The 21,169-nt window shown below is 32.3% G+C and overlaps 5 protein-coding genes across 8 annotated transcripts; 1 reads left to right on the top strand and 4 right to left on the bottom strand.

The window, feature by feature from the left end:
• Nucleotides 1–3,741: 3,741 nt before the first annotated feature.
• LOC128132981 (uncharacterized) lies at nt 3,742–4,393 on the bottom strand. Its single transcript, XM_052770003.1, has 2 exons — nt 4,220–4,393; nt 3,742–4,131 (listed from the first exon to the last, which is right to left on the bottom strand). Exons 1-2 carry the CDS (start codon nt 4,325–4,327, stop codon nt 3,829–3,831), a joined length of 411 nt encoding a protein of 136 aa, XP_052625963.1. The 5' UTR covers nt 4,328–4,393; the 3' UTR covers nt 3,742–3,828.
• A 334-nt stretch (nt 4,394–4,727) lies between these two features.
• LOC111892372 (uncharacterized) lies at nt 4,728–6,376 on the bottom strand. The gene is made up of 4 exons (XM_052770004.1): nt 5,752–6,376; nt 5,526–5,667; nt 5,291–5,434; nt 4,728–5,210 (listed from the first exon to the last, which is right to left on the bottom strand). The coding sequence occupies exons 1-4, from the start codon at nt 6,333–6,335 to the stop codon at nt 4,743–4,745; spliced, it is 1,338 nt and encodes a 445-aa protein (XP_052625964.1). The 5' UTR covers nt 6,336–6,376; the 3' UTR covers nt 4,728–4,742.
• Nucleotides 6,377–10,104: 3,728 nt separating this feature from the next.
• On the bottom strand, nt 10,105–15,406 carry LOC111877634 (uncharacterized). 4 transcript variants are annotated; one of them, XR_008230639.1, is made up of 10 exons: nt 15,014–15,406; nt 14,230–14,300; nt 13,998–14,060; nt 13,219–13,917; nt 12,859–12,996; nt 12,733–12,789; nt 12,179–12,223; nt 10,841–11,438; nt 10,381–10,757; nt 10,105–10,300 (listed from the first exon to the last, which is right to left on the bottom strand). XR_008230639.1 is itself a non-coding variant. In XM_052769141.1 (8 exons), exons 3-8 carry the CDS (start codon nt 13,219–13,221, stop codon nt 10,651–10,653), a joined length of 948 nt encoding a protein of 315 aa, XP_052625101.1. In that variant the 5' UTR covers nt 13,222–14,060; nt 14,230–14,300; nt 15,014–15,406; the 3' UTR covers nt 10,308–10,650. The 4 variants fall into 4 exon arrangements, 1 of the variants encoding a protein (XP_052625101.1); XR_008230638.1 differs by having other exon boundaries at nt 10,106–10,300; nt 10,381–10,524; nt 10,616–10,757; nt 13,219–14,060; XR_008230640.1 differs by lacking the exon at nt 14,230–14,300.
• Nucleotides 15,407–15,607: 201 nt separating this feature from the next.
• On the top strand, nt 15,608–17,846 carry LOC111877599 (uncharacterized protein At4g22758). Its single transcript, XM_023874121.3, has 3 exons — nt 15,608–16,093; nt 17,154–17,361; nt 17,467–17,846. The coding sequence occupies exons 1-3, from the start codon at nt 15,767–15,769 to the stop codon at nt 17,712–17,714; spliced, it is 783 nt and encodes a 260-aa protein (XP_023729889.1). The 5' UTR covers nt 15,608–15,766; the 3' UTR covers nt 17,715–17,846.
• A 2,237-nt stretch (nt 17,847–20,083) lies between these two features.
• LOC111877641 (uncharacterized) lies at nt 20,084–21,124 on the bottom strand. The gene is made up of 3 exons (XM_023874155.2): nt 21,045–21,124; nt 20,737–20,868; nt 20,084–20,663 (listed from the first exon to the last, which is right to left on the bottom strand). Exons 2-3 carry the CDS (start codon nt 20,830–20,832, stop codon nt 20,211–20,213), a joined length of 549 nt encoding a protein of 182 aa, XP_023729923.1. The 5' UTR covers nt 20,833–20,868; nt 21,045–21,124; the 3' UTR covers nt 20,084–20,210.
• Between the last annotated feature and the right edge of the window lie 45 nt (nt 21,125–21,169).

The raw sequence follows: 21,169 nt of genomic DNA on the forward strand, positions 1-21,169 counted from the left end.
TTTGGAACTATACCGCTTTCAATACGATGGTAGCGAGTTTACCCACTTAGATGCATGGAATGTTTTAAAGAATGTCCCTTATTTTTAATATGCATGTTGGTTAAGTTAATTATTTTTCGTTATTTAAGTTGCTTGTTGTTGTATGTGTCTAGTCGTTACTATTTAATAAACGTCCATTTCTTTTAATGTATGTTGTTCCCTCAATAGCCAATATTTAGAAAGCAATAAAATAAAATCGGGGTACATAAATAACTAACACATAATACGACATAAAAAATAAACTGGGCACATGGATAACTAATACGTAACACAACAGTAAAATAAAAACGGAGTACATAAAAAACTAATACATAATACTACATAAAACATAAATGTGCTACATGAATAACTACTGCATTGAGGGAGGTAACAGGACCACCGTTTCATTTGGTATTTCCCAATGCTCATATGATGGTATACCATTCACCAACTCAGATCCATATGCAACTCGATACACATAATTAGTGAACTTGTATTCAACCATTCTCTGAATGAACTCAGATGTACGGGTTCTTAGACATGCTATAGCGTGGCCACATGGTATACCGCTTTTTTGCCATTTACCACAACTACATACCCTTCGTTCAAGTTGTACGTTGCTGGTGGCAAAAGTGTCATGGACTTCAAATGTATCCCCATACAAACGTTTTGCATTACAATTGTAAGACTTGCTGAGACTTTTTTGCACCTTACTCTCAACGTAAGGGGTCAACCCACCAGACAACCTCCCTGTAAAATTTGATATTTTAATAAAAATAGCAGCACAATAAAAAAAACAAAATATAACAATCTCCCTTACCAGCCAGTTCGGCCCGTTCAGCATACTTTGATTTTATCGACGTGGTGGTTAACTCAATTATCGTTGTTATAGGAAACTCACGTGAGGATATAATTTGCAAAATTTCAGGGACGTCAATCGATTTAACATTGTAACGTATTTTTGGGAAAAATGCTCTTGTCCATTTTGAAATCGGTATATCGTCAAGCCAGTAAATTGGACTCATAAGCAAGGTGCAGAAAGGTGGTTGCCTACATGTACTTTGCAACCTTTCGAAACACAAGTAAAAATCATCAACGCTATATGCATTGCATGACTTCCAAAACAACGATTCGACTTCCGTATTCTTATGTCCGATAGACTCACGTATCTTTCGAGCTATATCTTTAGGACAATATCCATGATAGGAATCCGGGTAGGCACTGTCAACACCAAAGTCTATGTTATCACACATGTTGCTTATGAAACCAACCTCTGTGTCCTCACCTAAACAATCTCTTAACCTCATCATGAACCATCTCCATGATTCTTCACACTGTAAGGTTCCCAAACCAAGTGCTAAGAGTAGTGGCTCATGATTTCCATCTAAAGCCACTGCGAAGTACATTGTTGTCAGAAAGCTCCCAAGAAGGGGTAAATAACCCACATATATCAGCGGTATCATGCACCTAAGGAAGGTACGAATCTACATAAAAACGAACACATATTAGTGTTATGTAAGAATTAATCGACATACATTACCATGAAATATTGTATAACTCAATAAAAGAAGTATGTTATACCACGCAACCTAAAGCCACAAAACAGAATTGAAAGCGGTTGTTATCGGTTTTCTTAATGGCTGTGAAGGTATTAGGATTTGTTCTTTGAAGGTTATGCAAAAAAATTGGTAGTTGAGAAAAGGTTCTTTGGCTGTGACTACTCATTTTCAATACCGATAATTGTGCTCTACAATGATCACACAAATGGAATTATAAATAGAAGATATTGTATCTCTACTGATCAAAATTCATAGTTTAACCCTTTAAATTCGTAGTTGAACATTTTGAATTCATAGTCAAACCAGTTCATTTCATAGTCAAAATTCACTGACCGACATGACAATACTACATAATGTACTTGTCTGCATTTCATAGTTGAACATTTTGAATTCATAGTCAAACCAGTTCATTTCATAGTCAAATTTCACTGACCGACATGACAATACTACAGAATGTACTTGTCTGCATTTCATAGTTGACCTTTTTGAATTCATAGTCAAACCAGTTCATTTCATAGTCAAATTTCACTGACCGACATGACAATACTACAGAATGTACTTGTCTGCATTTCATAGTTGAACATTTTGAATTCATAGTCAAACCAGTTCATTTCATAGTCAAATTTCACTGACCGACATGACAATACTACAGAATGTACTTGTCTGCATTTCATAGTTGAACATTTTGAATTCATAGTCAAACCAGTTCATTTCATAGTCAAATTTCACTGACCGACATGACAATACTACAGAATGTACTTGTCTGCATTCCATAGTTGAACTTTTTGAATTCATAGTCAAACCAGTTTATTTCATAGTCAAAAAGAATTGTCCGTAATATGATTTATTCTATAAATGGGTGTCACTCATTATGAAAAAATTTAACTGAGAAAGTAACTCCGATTTAAAAGAATAAGAAGGCTAATGGCATACTGCAATTGTGGAGGAGAACGTATCGTTAGGATTTCGGGTACAGCTAAAAACCCAGGAAGATTGTTCTACGCTTGCCCGTATTTGGTATCATGTTCTTACCGTCATTCAAATTTAAACCCTCGTGTTTACATGACACAAATTTATTTTCTTACTGTGGATATTAAATTTAACAGGGACCAAAATGCGGGTTTATCAGTTGGGTTGATGAAGAGAAGGACCAATCTTCTATGGTAATAGCTAAAGTAGCTAACTCTAATAAGCTCTTTCAATCAGAAAATAAGAAGTTAAAGATAGCGTTGGTTTGTAGTTGGGTGTTGTTCTTGGCAGTTCTTGTTTACAAGTTGTAAGCTTTTCAATATTGTTTTTATGGTTTTGAAGTTGTTAGGTCAATAAATTGTTGTATTTGTAACGTTAAAACAAATGTTGTGGTCGTTCTTATGTTGAATTTATTGATAAGTAATTAGTAGGTCATTAAATTGTTGTAATTGTCGTAACGTTATATTTTTTGTCATCCGTTGAGTAAACTCTAAAGATAAACTAATAATGAAATCCAACATTAATTTGTATATACATTTATATAATCCAACTACAGAGGAGCAAGACTAGACCCCCAAATAATTTTTGCCATCCGGAGACGGAACTCTAAAGTTGCGTTCTTTGGGTCAATAAGAACACGTATTGGTTGACCTGAAACCAATTGCTCCATAAACATACAAAGAAAAACACCGCAATCTCCCAAATGACTACTTTGTTGGGGAACGTTTTCTTCATAAATGAATTGCATATTCAATGGAATCCTTGGGATGTTCCTCCGCGCCCAATACTTAATCTTGTCCAAATAATTTGCCACCCGACGTTCAAATTTGGAAAAGATTCCTTCGGATTGGAATTTTTCATAAGCACCTCTACCAAGACTGTCATAAATATGCACTTCCATTGACGCTAATCGTAGTTCCCAAAATAGCCAATGATTAGGGGATGAATGAATCGACAATAAGACCTGTATAAGGATCAGAAAATAAAATTATGTTTATTTACATCACAATACAAAAACATAACAAAAAAACGATATTATTTTCAATATAAACTATTAAGTTTACCGTATCAACATCCCACCAAGCAACCATGAAGTTGGGGTATGTAGCAATACCATCCATAAACGCCCTCCAGTCCTGTCCTTCTTCCAAAACATGAGAAACAAAAAAATTTGGAGACATTATTGTATGTCGGTCGCTCTCAAACCGTCTCTCCATCAAAAGTCGGTACCAAATGGTTATATGTTGCACACATGATACTTTTGTTATTGACTAAAAAACAATTAACTTTTAAAAGAATTAATTAACAATTTATTTACCGCTGACTCCAACCATCCGTCGTGTGTATGCCCAAACAATGAGCTCCAAAAATCTCTATCTAACACGAAATTAAACAAACGATGCTGCACATCGTATGAATGCAATACATAATTTTGGATGACATCCTCACCGCCTGCTACGTAAGGTTGCAGGCGCAACCTAGAGAAGTCATGAGCAACACCAAAAACTGGAGGAGGAACGGGGCTTGTTGATTTCATACCAACCTTCTTTTTTGTTCTTCTTTTTTGTTTCGGTGTCGTGTGCAACTAAAAACAATATTCAAATGTTTAAATGTATATCTTTCAGATAATTCACATAAACATAAAATCAACAGTTTATAAATAAAACGAATACCTCGGTGTAAGGAGTGCATAAAAATTGTGATGGTTTTCGACTCCTAGGTTTATCGGGTGTAACTTCTTTGTCATCATCATCATCATGAAAATAATCTACATTTCCCATTATTATAAGTTCGTCTTCATCCGGCACATCATCATCAAATTTGTTCCCTGCATTGTCATTCCTCTCCTCCCACTTCTACATTAAAGATAATACTTTATACTTAATAACGAAATACACATAATTTAATAAGCAATAATATCTAAATAAACAAAATATTAATATTAATGTAACTATATAATAACCTCTTTAACTTCACTATAATCGTTTACATCACACACATCATCATCAAATTTGTTCCCCGCATACTGAGTACCCTCCTCCAACACCTACATTAAAAATATAACTTTTTACTTAATAACAAAATACACTTTATTAAAAAGTAATTATTAAAATCGTAAAGGTAACATCTATAACAACCTTGTCGTCTTGAGTATCACCAAAAACATTTTGAGTTGTATTGTTTTTATTCATCACTTCATCTTGCACAACCTATATTTTCAAATATAAAATATGAACACAGGTATTCATATATGTTAATAAAATTTAATAAATAATGTAGCGTGTAACTAACCTGTTCATCATAATTTCTTTGTGACACTGTCGGTTCCTCAAAAATAATGTCGTTCCAAAATTGTTCATTATTCACTTCTTCAAAAAAAACCTCTGTAGGTTTTTGTTGATTCATAAACACATGCTGCTCCAGTGCATGTACCCGTTTCAACAACTCGTCTAGCTTGTGTTTCCCACTGCCCCGACCTCTACCATAAGAGCGACCACTGGACGACATACTAGACGAAGATTCGTCTTGTCTCCTAAAATGGTCCCGTACTGGGGATGGAACTGCTTTCCCTTCACCATATACATACTCTTGAAATGACATATAATAAAAAGATGTCATCTCACCATCACCCGGTAACATGTTTTGTCTTGGTGGTAGCCCCTCCTAAAAAATTAAACATATTAAAAATGCATATAAAACTATAATAATCAACTTTATTAATAATAAACGAAATATTTTTAAACCTGCATCTTTGACCAAATCTTGTTCACGTCAACCCATTTCAATTTTTTTGTTCCGCTCCATCTTTTCATCCGAGGCAAGTCTTTATTTTTTCTCAATGCAAATCCACATGCACGAACAGCCGGAATCATCTCATATATCCATATCTACAATTTTGTACAATAACAATAATAAAAGTTAAAATTAAAATAAAAAATATAACAATAAAACAATTTAAATATAAGAAAATTTTTATACCCTAATTGGAGCCGTAAATCCTGAGACGGAATACTTTAAAGTTTGACCACGCTCAGGAAGTGATAAATAATGATGTATCTTATTCCACGTATCCTCAAGGTCAACATAAGTAAAATCCCATAGATAGCTACCCCAAGCGAAGCTAACAAAACAAAAAAAACAAAATTGATTATTATATAAATTATAACTTTAATAAAATAGAACTTTTAACGTAAAGAAAATATACCTATTCCAGAGATCCAAATTCTCAGCCAAATAAAACCAATCTTGTGGCACCCGATCGTTAACTTCTTTGCCCAAAAAACCTTCACACAAAATGTATATCAAACATACTCTAACTGCATCAAGGTCGTCAAGTGCTAGGAATGTTTGATTTAAAATTAAACTTTTCAGGTCGCCGATTTTCACCGAACTATTAGTATGGTCCGGAAATAGCCGTTCACGCAGTAAACATCTTTTTTTACTGCTTATTAATTTTTCCGACCCTTTTCTCCCAATGTTTTTTGGATACTCCCCAAAATTGAAGCCGGTAATCAAACAAAACTCTTTCGGCCCATAAACCATTTTGGTATTGCCTACTCGAAAATATAAACGTTTTATTCCATCTGGAGATAAAACAGGGTCCGGCCGGATCTGATGAAGGAACATTTTATGAAACAATAAAGCGTCCCCTTGTAAACGAGGGACATCAATAAAATAGCCAAAGACGGTATTTCTGAAAATAGCACGTCGGGCATCATCTAAAACTTCAAAGACTTCCCATATGTTACCGCCAGAGCCTTTTAGGTTCGCAAAGGCTTTCGTATTCATTAAACTAAAATCGTGCTGCAAAAAAAAACACAAAAACAAATTAGATAACTAAAAAATATTTTTTTTTTAAATATATGATTACGAACTGCAAATACTTTCTTAATTACTAATATATATATTTCCCCGATAAAAAACAATAACATACACATATATAAACAATTTTCCAAGTTATACAACAAATATATTTACGATAGAAAACAATATCATACATAATTATATTTAATAAATATTTTCAACTTAAACATATTTTCAACTTAAACAAATTTTCAACTTAAACGACAAATATATAAACAATTTTTATCTTTCTAATTAAAACTAACATTATATAACCATATAAACAAAAAAATTTAAAAATAAAACGACAACCAAACTAACAATTTTGCAAGTTATACGACTACTTTATACAAATTTTTCAACTTATACGACAAATAAAAACAATTTCTAACAATATATATACGACAAATTTTCAACTTATACAAATGTTATACGACAAATATATATACAAACAACTATTTTGAAGTTTATATAAATAATTATATGATAAAAATTTACAAGATTTCAGGTTATACAACACCTAAAAAAACTACAAAAATAACAAATTGTAAACATTATCTACGCAGTCTCTACTTGTCTCTACTTGCATTTAAACTTCAAGTATACTAAAAATATACTAAAACTATCAAACACAACAAAATTACCCTTTTTTAACACTAAATAATATAACAATTGATAAAAAAAATAACTTTAAACATTAAAAGAGTTAAAATCTAACCATATTTGCGGGATTGTTGACATAATCCTCCATTTTCTTCAAAAACTAGCCAAAATTCCGAGAGAAGCCCAAAGTTAGAGAGAGTTTTTGTGTAGAGAATGGTGAAAATGAAAAAAAAAAACGTTTTTATACCTAAAAATCACCCATTTCGCAAATGAGAAGGTCCCATCTGCGAAATGGGCATCTCATCTGCGAATGTACAAGTGCCTGAAGCACAACTGTGCTTCAGGCACTTGTACATTCGCAGATGAGATGCCCATTTCGCAGATGGGACCTTCTCATCTGCGAAATGGGTGGCTAAATATGTAATCCCGATTTTTTTTTGGCTATTTTTGTAATGCAATTAGTGTAATTGACTTATTTTTGTCATTTTCTCTTAAATATATGATTATATCCACGACCTGAAAAGCATCATTATCTGGTCAAATGGTAGAGATCGAGCACTATATTGTGAAATTTGTAAACATTTGTGGAGGAGCATAAGCAACTTGTTCAACTTGTACTCCAAGATTAGGCTTCATAAACTGAAAAATAGGAAAAAAATTCACAAATGCGGTATACATACCAAATTACTGATGAAGAAAAAACATTTAAAATACCTTAATGTAATCTTCAACAACTTTTTTTGTTGTTTAATAGGACTAATAAGATGGGCAAACTGCAAAAGAATATTGTGAATAAAAACGTTTACTGCAGAGCCAAAAGAAGATCAAGTGAAATATAGATTTATCAAAATGTATGTGCTCATATAAAGAGTGTAGGAGAAAGGTCAAACCTATTTCCTCAATAACATAGGGCCAACAATAATACCAAATATAGTCAGGTCCCATGCCAAAATTTGTAGCTACCTACAATGAGCATTTAAAGTCTTTAAATAACAGAGAAATATAACAAAAACGCACCCATATATGCAGTAATCTTTATATAAATATAAATAGTATAGAATAAAGAGAAAATGACAAAAATAGCCATTTACACTAATTGCATTACAAAAATAGCCAAAAAAAATCGAAATTACAAAATTGGTCACCCATTTCGCAGATGAGAAGGTCCCATCTGCGAAATGGGCTTCTCATCTGCGAAAGTACAAGTACCTAAAGCACAGTTGTGCTTTAGGTACTTGTACTTTCACAGATGAGAATTTTTTTTTTTTAATTTTTTTTCTGTATAAATAGGGTTAATTTCGCAGATGGAATAGGGCCATCTGCGAAATCCTCTGAGCCTATCTGCGAAATGGTGTATTTTTTTCTATTTTTTTTTTAAGTTTGACTATGAAATGAATTGGTTTGACTACGAAATCACGTTGCTATATAAAAACTTTTGTAGAAAAAATATCATTTTCGTTGTTATTTGTTTAGGAAATACTCTCTACAATTTGCTCAAAAAATGATTGAATATTTGGTTTGTCTTGTAACCGGTGGGAGATGGCAAGTTAATGGAACTAATCTGGAATACATATGTCCACAGGGAGGTATTTCTGAACTCGCTTTGATATTTTCTGAGTATATTAGTTATAGTGATTTTGTATCTTTGGTAAGAAGCAAAATTGGTTTGTTAGACAAATATAGAATTAGTCTTCATTTCCACCATCCTGAATTAAATTATTATATAGCTATAGTTGAAGACGTGGATGTTAGAATGTTGATAAACGTAATCAAATGTAGTGGAGGAAGGGCTGTGAAAGTGTTTGTGGTGGTTGATGAAGTTGAGGTGGTTAATGGGGGTGGTGAAATTGGAAACCAACTTGTTGGTAATTTATGCAGTTATAAAGGGAGCAACGATCCGATAGGTACTTTAAATACTCCGAGTGTACCTCAGTTTCACAGTGTTGTTGAAAATGTTAATGTTAGTTATTCACCTATTCACTATGTAGATCCCGAGAATTACAAGTCTGTTGGTGATGATGATGTTGGTACATATCTTAATCATGTGGGTGGTTGTTGTGATGATGTTGTTGAACAAGAAGTTAAACTTATGAATAGGCGTGTGGTAGATAAAACTAAAAAGAAAAAAAATTCAACTCAAAAATATGAAAAAAATCATGTTTACGGGCATTATGTTGATGTTGGTGATGTATGTTTAGATATAACCGAGCTACAAAGTAATTCCGATAGAGATGAGTTGGATGATGAAGTTAAAGCTAAGTATCCCGATAACCTTTTTCACGGTATGCCCCCTGTACCAGCATGGCCAGTTGATCTTAATGAAGATATCCCAACACAGATGGTAGACATTAATCTTCAAAAGATTCAATGTGAGAGTATATTTAAAAACAAAGAACTTTTAAAGCAGTGTATTGGTAAAAAATGTCTTCGAGAAGGTTTCCAGACGAGGACAAGTAGATCCACCAAATCAAGGTATGAAGCTGTGTGTGTTTCGAAAAATTGTTCTTGGTTACTAAGAGCAAAAGCAATTAAAAATTCTGATGGACTTTTCCAAGTGAATAAATTTGTTGATGTACACACATGTTCTTCAACATTGTTGCAACCTAATCATCGACAAGCAAACAAATATGTTTTGGGTGAATATGTTGCTGATGTTTTGGCTGAAGACTATAGTAGAGTTTATCGGGGAAAAGAAATTGTTAATGATATGAATGCTCAATTGAATATCAATATCTCATACCATCAGGCATGGCGTGCGAAGCAATATGCATTGTTGTCGTTAAGGGGGTACGAAAGAGGATTCTTTTACCAAACTTCCGGCGTATTGTCACAACTTGGCCAAACATAATCCGGGTACTGTCACACATATTAAAACAGATGCTGATGATCGGTTTGAGTTTTTGTACGTCGCACTCGGTTGCTCGGTTAGTATTATCATGTCCTATTTTTTTTTTAATATTTATTTTGGTGTATTTGAATAGATATACAATGTATTGTAGGTACGAGCTTTTGTCAATTTTTGTAAGCCGACCCTAGTAGTAGATGGAGCTCACCTAAAGGGCGAGTTCAAAGGTACCATGCTACTTGCAGTTACTAAGGACGGACAAAATCAAATATTACCGGTTGCATATGGTATATGCAAAAATGAGTGTACTGATTCTTGGACATGGTTTTTTCAAAAACTACGTGATTGCATAGGAAATATGCAGGAGCTTACAATTATATCTGATAGGTCTCCATCTATAGCAACATCCGTTGCCAACATTTTTCCTCACACTCATCATGTTTTGTCTTGGTGGTAGCCCCTCCTAAAAAATTAAACATATTAAAAATGCATATAAAAGTATAATAATCAGCTTTATTAATAATAAACGAAATATTTTTAAACCTGCATCTTTGACCAAATCTTGTTCACGTCAACCCATTTCAATTTTTTTGTTCCACTCCATCTTTTCATCCGAGGCAAGTCTTTATTTTTTCTCGATGCAAATCCACATGCACGAACAGCCGGAATCATCTCATATATCCATATCTACAATTTTTTACAATTACAGTAATAAAAGTTAAAATTAAAATAAAAAACATAACAATAAAACAATTTAAATATAAGAAAATTTTTATACCCTTATTGGAGCCGTAAATCCTGAGACGGAATACTTTAAAGTTTGACCACGCTCAGGAAGTGATAAATAATTATGTATCTTATTCCATGTATCCTCAAGGTCAACATAAGTAAAATCCCAGAGATAGCTACCCCAAGCGAAGCTAACAAAACAAAAAAACAAAATTGATTATTATATAAATTATAACTTTAATAAAATAGAACTTTTAACGTAAATAAAATATACCTATTCTAGAGATCCAAATTCTCAGCCAAATTAAACCAATCTTGTGGCACCCGATCATTAACTTCTTTGCCCAAAAACCTTCACACAAAATGTATATCAAACATACTCTAACTGCATCAAAGTCGTCAAGTGCTAGGAATGTTTGATTTAAAATTAAACTTTTCAGGTCGCCGATTTTCACCGAACTATTAGTATGGTCCGGAAATAGCCTTTCACGCAGTAAACATCTTTTTTTACCGCTTATTAATTTTTCCGACCCTTTTCTCCCAATGTTTTTTGGATACTCCCCAAAATTGAAGCCGGTAATCAAACAAAACTCTTCCGGCCCATAAACCATTTTGGTATTGCCTACTCGAAAATATAAACGTTTTATTCCATCTGGAGATAAAACAGGGTCCGGCCGGATCTGATGAAAGAACATTTTATGAAACAATAAAGCGTTCCCTTGTAAACGAGGGACATCAATAAAATAGCCAAAGATGGTATTTCTGAAAATAGCACGTCGGGCATCATCTAAAACTTCAAATACTTCCCATATGTTACCGCCAGAGCCTTTTAGGTTCACAAAGGTTTTCGTATTCATTAAACTAAAATGATGCTGCAAAAAAAATCACAAAAACAAATTAGATAACTAAAAAATATATTTTTTTTAAATATATGATTACGAACTGCAAATACAATTTCTTAATTACTAATATATATATTTCCGATAAAAAACAATAACATACACATATATAAACAATTTTCCAAGTTATACAACAAATATATTTACAATAGAAAACAATATCATACATAATTATATAAATATTTTATTAAACATATTTTCAACTTAAACGACAAATATATCAACGACAAATTTTCAACTTAAACAAATTTTCAACTTAAACGACAAATATATAAACAATTTTTATCTTTCTAACATTTTATAACCATATAAACAAAAAAATTTAAAAATAAAACGACAACCAAACGAACAATTTTGCAAGTTATACGACAACTTTATACAAATTTTCAACTTACACGACAAATACAAACAATTTCTAACAATATGTATACGACAAATTTTCAACTTATACAAATGTTATACTTATACGACAAACACAAACAATTTCTAACAATATATATACGACAAATTTTCAACTAATACAAATGTTATACTTATACGACAAATATATATACAAACGACTATTTTGCACTTTATATAAACAATTATACGATAAGAATATACAAGATTTCAGGTTATACAAGAACTAAAAAAACAACAAAAATAACACAACAAATAATACAACAAATGATAAAATAAAAAGATTGTTGACATTAAAAGAGTTAAAATCTAACCATATTTGCGGGATTGTTGACATAATCCTCCATTTTCTTCAAAAACTAGCCAAAATTCCGAGAGAAGCCCAAAGTTAGAGAGAGTTTTTGTGTAGAGAATGGTGAAAAATGAAAAAAAAAAAAAAAAAACGTTTTTATAGTCAAAACGAGGGCATTTCGCAGATGAGGAGGTAATTTCGCAGATGGGGCTTCTCATTTGCGAAAGTACAAGTACCTAAAGCACAGGTACTTGTACTTTCGCAGATGAGAAGCCCATTTCGCAGATGGGACCTTCTCATCTGCGAAATGGGTGGCCAATTTTGTAATTTTGATTTTTTTTGGCTATTTTTGTAATGCAATTAGTGTAAATGACTATTTTTGTCATTTTCTCTAAGAATAAAACAGACGCTAGTTAAGTAATTGCATCAACTTCAAAATATATTTCATCATCAATATTATAGGATTTTAATCATTTAATAAAGAAATAGAAACAAAAATTAATCAAATATTCATACATAATAATATAGTAGTTGAAATTAGTAATTATATGTTTAAACAAACTCATAAAGGTGTACCAATGGAGGCCACATTTCATAACCTAAAGTTTGCAAGAATCCGCCTGTATCCAAAACCTGAAGAAAAACAATATTCTTTTTTGCAGTTTAAAACTTAAAGAAACATAAATATACACGCGAGGGTACCTTATTATTAGTGGATATGGTCTTCAATACATAAAGGCTCATCATGCAGAAGTAGAACTGGACTTGAACTGCATTTGCATCGTATGGGTATGGTTCCCAACTTGATCCAGACCACTCATACATCTCTACCAAATATTCCTAAAAATTAAATTAATTAAGGTTTTGTTACAAAACTTAGTGGAACTTTTCATGCATTTGGTTGTCAGGAAATGTAACAAAAATTAACTACATTCTTTGTAGTAACTAATTTAAAAGTATATATATATATATATATATATATATATATATATATATATATATATATATATATATATGACATTATAAATATTTATCTAAAAGGTTATTTGTCAAGAGGCCTACCATCACAGACAACTCCAGCAGCCCTATTTAAGGTTTACGTGTTTGGCATGTCTTCCTCATTAGAGTTTCATGTAAGTCCCTCTAATTGCAGCATAATTTTTGAGGAGTTACAATGAAATGAAACATGGAATCAGTTCTATATCCAAACCTCATACATGTCTCTTGATAGCTTCTTGTAGTGTCCCAATGAAAAAAGAACCCTTAGTAAAGATATAAGGAAATTAAACTTCAAAAAAAAAAAACCTAAATTTCTATAATAGAATAAGGATTCCCTTAAATTTTGATCCCTCTTAGGTGTTTTATCATACACATGTAAGACATAGTCAAACATCCGACTTGAAAACATCATCAAAGCATCAAAAACCCCAAAGACTAAATTTATCGAGAAGAAATTGAACCAAAATTAAACAATCGAGTAAGGAATTTAAAACAAATGCAAATTCAAATTCATTACCTTGACCAACAACTTGTAAAGACATTGAAAGTTGAAACAACTCCTTTGGCAATGATTCAAACGATGTTACTATCACCCTTCTCCATAATCTACCACTTGAATTTATATTCATCGAGAAAAAATATTGTGCCGGTGCGTGTTTTTGTTACCATATTTTTTTAGAAGAGGGAAGCATTAGAAGCGAGTAAGGGTTGACGTTGGTGGGAAAGCATATTTGTTAATCTTCAATTTGATCCTCTTGTCGTCTGGTAGTGGTCACCTGAGTATAAGTTGTGCGTGCGAGAGAATGGAATACAATGAAATCGAACTCTTATATAATACTAACCTGACACCACCAAGCAAAACCCACAATAAGAATTTGGGGGAAGAAGGCAACGTCAATAGAAACCTGCAACAATTAATGAAATCAAATTAGGAGTAGATTTCGAAGGGAAAGAAAAAAAGGTATGCTCGGGATCTAGATGGTCACTCTTATATTCCTTATCAAATAAACCTTGACACACAATTGAGTCGTGACGTATGCAGTTAATCACCGGTTGTGGAGGTTGAACACGTACCAGGGACGTTGAAGACGTACTAGGGAGGGGAAGCTGTCGGTTCCAATGCGAGAAGAACCACCCTATAGTAACTGTAAATTATGGAGTTTAAGCGGCTGAGATTGAAAGTTAAGATAGTTTGAACAGCTTAGATATGTTGGGCGGTTACAGACTCACCGTCAACAATAGTATAAAAATGATAAAAAATCCAACTCAAAATTTAGATGGGTTTTCCAAATCCATCAATTCCTAGTAACTGCTTTTTTGAACAATTTCTTAAATACACAACGATTCACACATAGTTACGTGTTCCTTAAAAAGTTACAAGCTTTTATAGCTAAAACGTTGTCACATATTGTGAAGCTTTACGCCTTATTCTCGAGTTTTTTTTTTATAAATTCAATAAAGGAAAATGAATGAAATATTGATAGAAAGAAAGTGAGGGGAAATTTTTTTTCCTTATCCCGTGCTTCCAAGTTCAAAAGAAATGAAAGAAAAATTTTAAGCTTCTGTCGTCCTAAGTTAGGAGGGAAAAAAAAAACTTCACTTTCTTCCAAAATTCGTCCAATTTGGGAGGAAAATTTTGAAAGGAAAAATATATGGCTCCAAAATCATTTCATTCCCGTCACTTTCCTTACATTAATTAAACTATTAATTAAACTCGGGAACACGATTTTCCTTCGACATCCCTCACATTCCCTCTATATCCATCAATTAAGTAGAACTCAGGAACAAGGAACCTTGCCCTATTTCATAAATCCAACAAAAAAAATCTAATAATACACAAAATAATGAAACATCTTACCGGTGGTGAGAGACAAATAGAGGATAACTTTTGATTTGAACGATAAGTAGGAGTCAACAATGGTCGTGGTAGGGGTCGATCATTCATGGTGGTCGCTTCTGGTTATCTATGCCCTAGTATACAAAAGCGGATAAGCAAACGACAAACCGAGGCTTCAATAAGACGGGAGCGACCTAATTCCATCTTCTTTCAACACTTGGAGGCAAACGATGGTGGCAACTGCTATGTATATGTACGTAGACAAAGAGAGGGGATGCGTTGATGTGTAGATTGATAGCGGAGAAGAAAAGGCGGATTGTGGAAGGCGGAAGAACAAATAGATGGTAGAAAGAGAGGCAGACGGAAAATCAAGGCTTGCATAAACATAAAGGAATTCGAAAGGAGACACGTGTCAGGACGAAAAAGATGAGTCATCTTCTATAAGATGGCATCCGGCTAAAACAATGAAGTCTACCTAAAACCAATGGAAAATAAACACTATTCACCAGCCTTGTCCAAAATTAATATATTAATTAATAATATATATAATAATAGAACAAGGAGATAGAAATGTAAATGAAGAAAAAGGGAAATCAATAATTTAAATTTAAATTTAAATGCAGAATGCTTTACGAGACCACCAAGGACCATTTACCTCTTCCTTAAGCAAACATATTCCTATCTCCCACTCTTAAAACTATACATTGATACATTCCACTCCACCACCCAATTTACACATCTATCCACACGTTCGAAACAGCGTTCATCGAATACATGTCACAGATGCCTCTCCGCCGAAGAATTCCGGTCAGCCGGAGAATCAGACCACCTCATCCGTCACCTTCTACTCACCGGAAAGTAGCAATTCATCGATCGTCAAATTGGAAGAAGCAATATTCGAAATCAATCAACAGATGCAACTCCGAGCCTACTCTGTCGGTCACTGGTATCTCTCTCGCCGATGCTGCTGTTCATGTCGGAGATGATCATCGGTATATGACTCCGCCAGGTGACAGTTGCTCGATTTTTCGAACTCGGATCTCTACAGATGTATTCTCGTCGTCTCCTGAGTTATTGCCTAATTCGCCTGAAAAAAGTAAGGTAAACCAAATCAATTTCTTAATTTCTAATTGTTAGATGTCATGCATGTTGGTTTAGATTTATAAAAGACGCTCGCAATGATTTAATTCAGTATAATTTGATCCGAATTTGTTCTAAGCCTTAGGCTGTTGAATTAGTCGCAGATACAAATTTAACATGATGATCAACAGCGACTACTGTTTTTGATCGAGAAATTTAGACATGAAATCAGATACTGCCGATCATAATAATTATGTAGTTTGTCAAAATTGAAGAGAATTCAAAATATTAGACTCCATTAATTATCGAATATTTTCCTTAATTATATATCTAAACAAATATAGATAATTTTATTGGACAATGTAACATCATAATAACAATAACATATTATCTTAAACTACGTGTTTAAACAAATATTATAGTATATACTTTGTGAGACCGATTAATCCGGGAACATGTTAAACTAGTTACCCTTTTCCATACAAAGAATATATTAAATTCTTATTTTGGATTTACTTGATGATCTTAACCTAAATATGATATCATCAAATTCATTAGATGTTTCTGATTCAGCCTTATATATAATAATTTTCTACTAGACTAGTTGTGCTGATTCAGCTTTATGGTTGTAATTCTTAATAATAAGAATTATAATTAGATGTCTTATATTCAGATTTATAAAAATAATTTGATTATTTCTTAAATATATTGATATAGACATGCATGATGTCAAGCATCATGATGATGAACGGTTAATACAAAATTTGTTAATTTCTTTTTACCGACCAAAAATGCGACTACATATCCGTCGATTCGGACATTCATGGCCGATTAAATAAATGAGATATTTAGTCAACGTCCATGAAAATGACATACCAAGAACCAATACTTTATTAAAGTTTCTGTTTCTAGCTTTAAATGTGCATTACATATCGCGCATATATATTTTTTTTCTTTTTAAATCAACACTTTTTATAATGTAATGTTGAAAACTAGGAAGACAAAATATTAAATTTAATACTTTTGAATGATTTAAAATAGTTTCAATTTAGCTAAAAGAAAAAATCTTAGCGTAATGCAGAGTTACAACAAAGATGCAAAAGTTGTGGTTAAGGTAATGGTTGAGGGAAGCCCGGGACCCATTCGAGCTTTGGTGAAATTGGGTTCGAGTGTTGACGAGACAATAAGACTTGTTATGAACAAATATAATGCCGAAGGAAGGAGTCCTCGAATTCATCAAGATGTCACCTCTTCCTATGAGTTGCATCACTCGTATTTTAGTCTTAAACGTAAGTGTCTTTTTTTCTTTTTTTAATGGACTTAATAGGAAGATTACTCTTTTTAAATATAGTATAATAGTTATATTCTAATTAAAACTTATACTGTGAACATAGGTTTGGATAAATCAAACCTGATAGGAGAAATTGGGAGCAGAAGTTTCTATATGCGTAAGAGTGTGAATGACAAAGAAGATATGTCTTCTAACGGCTCTGTTGATTCAAAGATTGTTGAGTCTACTACAAACGATTCTCCAACTTCGAGTTTGAATATTTTCTTGAGAGAACTTGTATGTCAAGAATTCAAGAAAATAATAACAATGACGAATAAGATTTGTAGATTCTTGGGTTGTTTTGATGGTTGATTTTTGATCAAATAAATATATGTACATATTGTTACTAAAAATTTAGAAGACAAAAATTGTTTCTAGAGATGGTAATCTATGTAAACTAACAAGTGAAGACATATAATGTCTAAGGTTTCGTATTATTATCAAAAAGAGAAGTACAAATACAATGAAAGGAAAAGACATAATATATAGACTAGCTAATTAGGGTTTCCAAGCTAAAAGACTCAATCATAAAACTCAATACAAAATAAAGCTCAAAATCTTCTTAGGCTAACATCCACTCTCAAACTCACAATGCAACAACAATAAGCATTGCGAGTTTGTCAGACAAAAAATGGAATCGTGGAGCAGTCAACGACTTCATAAGAATATCAGCAATCTGCAAAGAGGAAGGAACATAAGGAAGGGAGATAGTGCCCTTCTGGAGATGATGACGGGTGAAATAACAGTCAATCTCAATTTGCTTTGTGCACTCATGAACCACTGAATTATTGACAATCATTATCACACTATCGTTGTCACAATACAAAGGGGTAGGTTGAGAGATGTGAACGCCCATATCTGCAAGAAGTCATCTCAACCAAACAATCTCACAAAGTGGCGATAGCCATGACTCAGTGGCGATAGCCATGACTCGATACTCAAATTATGTAGAAGATCGAGAAACAACATCTTGTTTCTTGTTTTTCCATGATATCAATTAATCTCCAAGAAAAACACAATACCCAGTAGTGGACTTACGATCATAAATATCACGATTTCAATTTGCATGACTTACGATCATAAATTTATATTTATTAGGGTATAAATTTATAACATTTATATCCTAATAAATATAACATTATCAGATTATTAATTCTTTTAGTTAACTTTTAACTCTTTTTTTGGATTAATTCTTTTTTATCGGAATATTATTTTTAATTTATTATTTTTTATATAATAAATATTATTTTATTGGATTATTAGTTTATTAGTTTGTTTTTTAGATTCTATTAATTTTTTTTTAATTTTATTAGTTCCACCGCAAAATCGCCAGAATACGCAAAAACATCGCCTCTCATTATCGAAAATCATCGGGATAACCACAAAACATCGTCATCAGATATTGGATAGAAACTCACCAACTTTTTCCAACCAATGATGACGGTAGTCACCTGTGATAACACCACTACAATCACCCGATCACCACGACCACTTTTAATGTTTGTAGGAGTTTATTAAGCATTGTATGAGATATGGAGGATTCTAGCAGATTGTGAAGAGGTTGTCGTAGGTGGCTATATGGGATGTTGGGTGGAAAAAGTTAGTACGGTTTACGTCAAACCTCCGATAAAGGTTTTTGGCATTGAATGCAACGATTTTCGTTGATGAGCAGGTAGTACTTTTGCGTATGCCGACAACTTTGTGGTGGAACTAATAAAAGTAAAAAGAATTAATAGTATACATTAAAAATAAACTAATAAACTAATAATCCAAAAAATAATATTTATTATATAAAAAATAATAAATTAAAAATCATATTTCAAGAAAAAAGAAATAATAATAAAAAAGAGTTAAAAAAATTAACTAAAAGAAATTAAGAATCTGATAATATTAGATTTGTTAGAATATAAATATTATAAATTAAAAATAATATTTATTAATATATAATAATCCAATTAGAAGAATTACTCAAATAAACAAAATTAACTAAAATAAATTAATAATCCAATATGATAATATTTATTAATATATCAATATTATATATTAAAAATAATATTTATTAATATATAATGATCCAATTAAAATATCCGATAACAAATAAATAAAAAGTTTAATTAAAAGAAATTGATAATATAATTAAACAATATTTTTTTAATATATAAATGAGTATATAATAAAAATAACATTTATTAATATATAATAATTCAATAAAAAAAAAACATGTGTAGAAATGGTCCTTATAGTAGCTATTTTAAAAAAGTTAACAGTTATGTTGTTAAAGTTAATGGAAGAGGGACCAAAACCACAACAAAACTTGTTGAAAATGACCAAATTTACAATTTTTTTATAGGTTTCGCCCTTAACCACGTAAAATGAAAAACCTATTTGGATCATTTTTGCAGTTTTGTCTGTTTAGAAATATACCTAAATGATATAATACAATTCAACTGCCTTAATATGCAACAGTTGATGGTAAATAGCTTAACTGTTTTCAGAGATGAGATTTTATATTAGGGCGTGAGATGAGATGAGATTGCGTTCTGAGTAGTACACTAAGCTTTTAATCAATATCTCAATTACATGATGATTAATAACAAGTTAATGACTGCAACTTTGTAAAACATTTTTTTTGTAAACTTTTACACCACATACATGGATGGATGGATGGATGGATGGATGGATGATCATTAAATAATAATAATATCTAAATATTTACCAAAGAAACAATATTTTACATTACAGAGCTTAGTTCAGCATAAGCATAATAGTAATGGGAAATGAGGTGGATCATTGTTTGTTTTATTAATATCAATCAAGATAAATTTTAACATCAATACCATTATCAATAAGGGATTGAACAACAGCTCTAATTTTACCTTCAAACTTATCCCTTTCTCTGGGTGTATAAGAAGCTGTGTACACATCAGCTTCTCTAGCCCTTTCAGACAAAATCCTCCCAATCGCCAAACAAGCAGGAATATCTGATCGAGATTGAAGTGCTGCTTTTATGTCCTTTGAGTTTGTCCCTGCAACTGCCACTTGTCTGCTTGTTACCCTGTGTGTCAACGAGGCTGAAACAAATCGCTTTGAGATGAACACATCTAGAGTGAAGGGCTCCATGTAAGCTATTGTACGCTGTTTGAATGATATGTGCTTGTTTGGATTCTTGGATTTCTTTTCCTTCTGGTATGTGTATGGACGACTGTTGTCATCGTCTACAAAGTCCTCTACTCCAAAAAAGCTTCTTGCTGAACAACGAGCCTGCAACATCAAACCCAAATGTTTCAAGATTTCGATAACAATAACATTTTGATCTTGCAAATTCACCACGTACCTCACCACTGTGAATATGCCTCGTAATAGCCTGCAACAAGAATTTCGACTTCTCGCCTCCATTTGTATATGGCATACAACATATCCTTTTCAACATGATTCGCAGACAAATATAAGACAATTGATCGAACACCTGGTGTGCAACAAAACAATCCACAATCCTCAACAAATTCCAAGTAATGTTACACCATTCACAGATATATGTTTACGATTTGTACTCTGTCAATTAATCATGTAATACTAAAATAAACTTCAGATCAAGAAAGCTTTTAAGTGAATTTAAAAATTTCTGAAAACAAATGAACTTACGAGCGACAGCAAACCAAGAGCAAGCTAGGGTTTTGTTTTTTATGTCCGACAGATATAACGCTTTCCTTGATGAAAAAAAAAATGTAACTGGGCCTACATTTTTGTTTTAATGGATTCGGGTACGA

The sequence above is a fragment of the Lactuca sativa genome, chromosome 3 (assembly GCF_002870075.4).
Source record: "Lactuca sativa cultivar Salinas chromosome 3, Lsat_Salinas_v11, whole genome shotgun sequence".
In the NCBI taxonomy this organism is placed as follows: Eukaryota; Viridiplantae; Streptophyta; class Magnoliopsida; order Asterales; family Asteraceae; genus Lactuca; species Lactuca sativa.

Bases quoted from the DNA above. Each gene is read 5' to 3' on its own strand.
- LOC128132981 (XM_052770003.1), bottom strand. From the start codon at position 4,327: ATGGGAAATGTAGATTATTTTCATGATGATGATGATGACAAAGAAGTT. The intron at 4,132-4,219 runs GTATTCGTTTTA...TATTGTTTTTAG, and splicing joins TATGCACTCCTTACACCGAG to TTGCACACGACACCGAAACA.
- LOC111892372 (XM_052770004.1), bottom strand. From the start codon at position 6,335: ATGAATACGAAAGCCTTTGCGAACCTAAAAGGCTCTGGCGGTAACATA. The intron at 5,668-5,751 runs GTATATTTTCTT...TTGTTTTGTTAG, and splicing joins AATTTGGATCTCTGGAATAG to CTTCGCTTGGGGTAGCTATC. The intron at 5,435-5,525 runs GTATAAAAATTT...ACAAAATTGTAG, and splicing joins GATTTACGGCTCCAATTAGG to ATATGGATATATGAGATGAT.
- LOC111877634 (XM_052769141.1), bottom strand. The intron at 12,224-12,732 runs GTACACCTTTAT...AATTTTGGCTAG, and splicing joins ATGAAATGTGGCCTCCATTG to TTTTTGAAGAAAATGGAGGA. The intron at 10,758-10,840 runs GTATATTTTATT...TTGTTTTGTTAG, and splicing joins AATTTGGATCTCTAGAATAG to CTTCGCTTGGGGTAGCTATC.
- LOC111877599 (XM_023874121.3), top strand. From the start codon at position 15,767: ATGTCACAGATGCCTCTCCGCCGAAGAATTCCGGTCAGCCGGAGAATC. The intron at 16,094-17,153 runs GTAAACCAAATC...AGCGTAATGCAG, and splicing joins ATTCGCCTGAAAAAAGTAAG to AGTTACAACAAAGATGCAAA. The intron at 17,362-17,466 runs GTAAGTGTCTTT...CTGTGAACATAG, and splicing joins CTCGTATTTTAGTCTTAAAC to GTTTGGATAAATCAAACCTG.
- LOC111877641 (XM_023874155.2), bottom strand. From the start codon at position 20,832: ATGTTGAAAAGGATATGTTGTATGCCATATACAAATGGAGGCGAGAAG. The intron at 20,664-20,736 runs GTACGTGGTGAA...TTGATGTTGCAG, and splicing joins GGCATATTCACAGTGGTGAG to GCTCGTTGTTCAGCAAGAAG.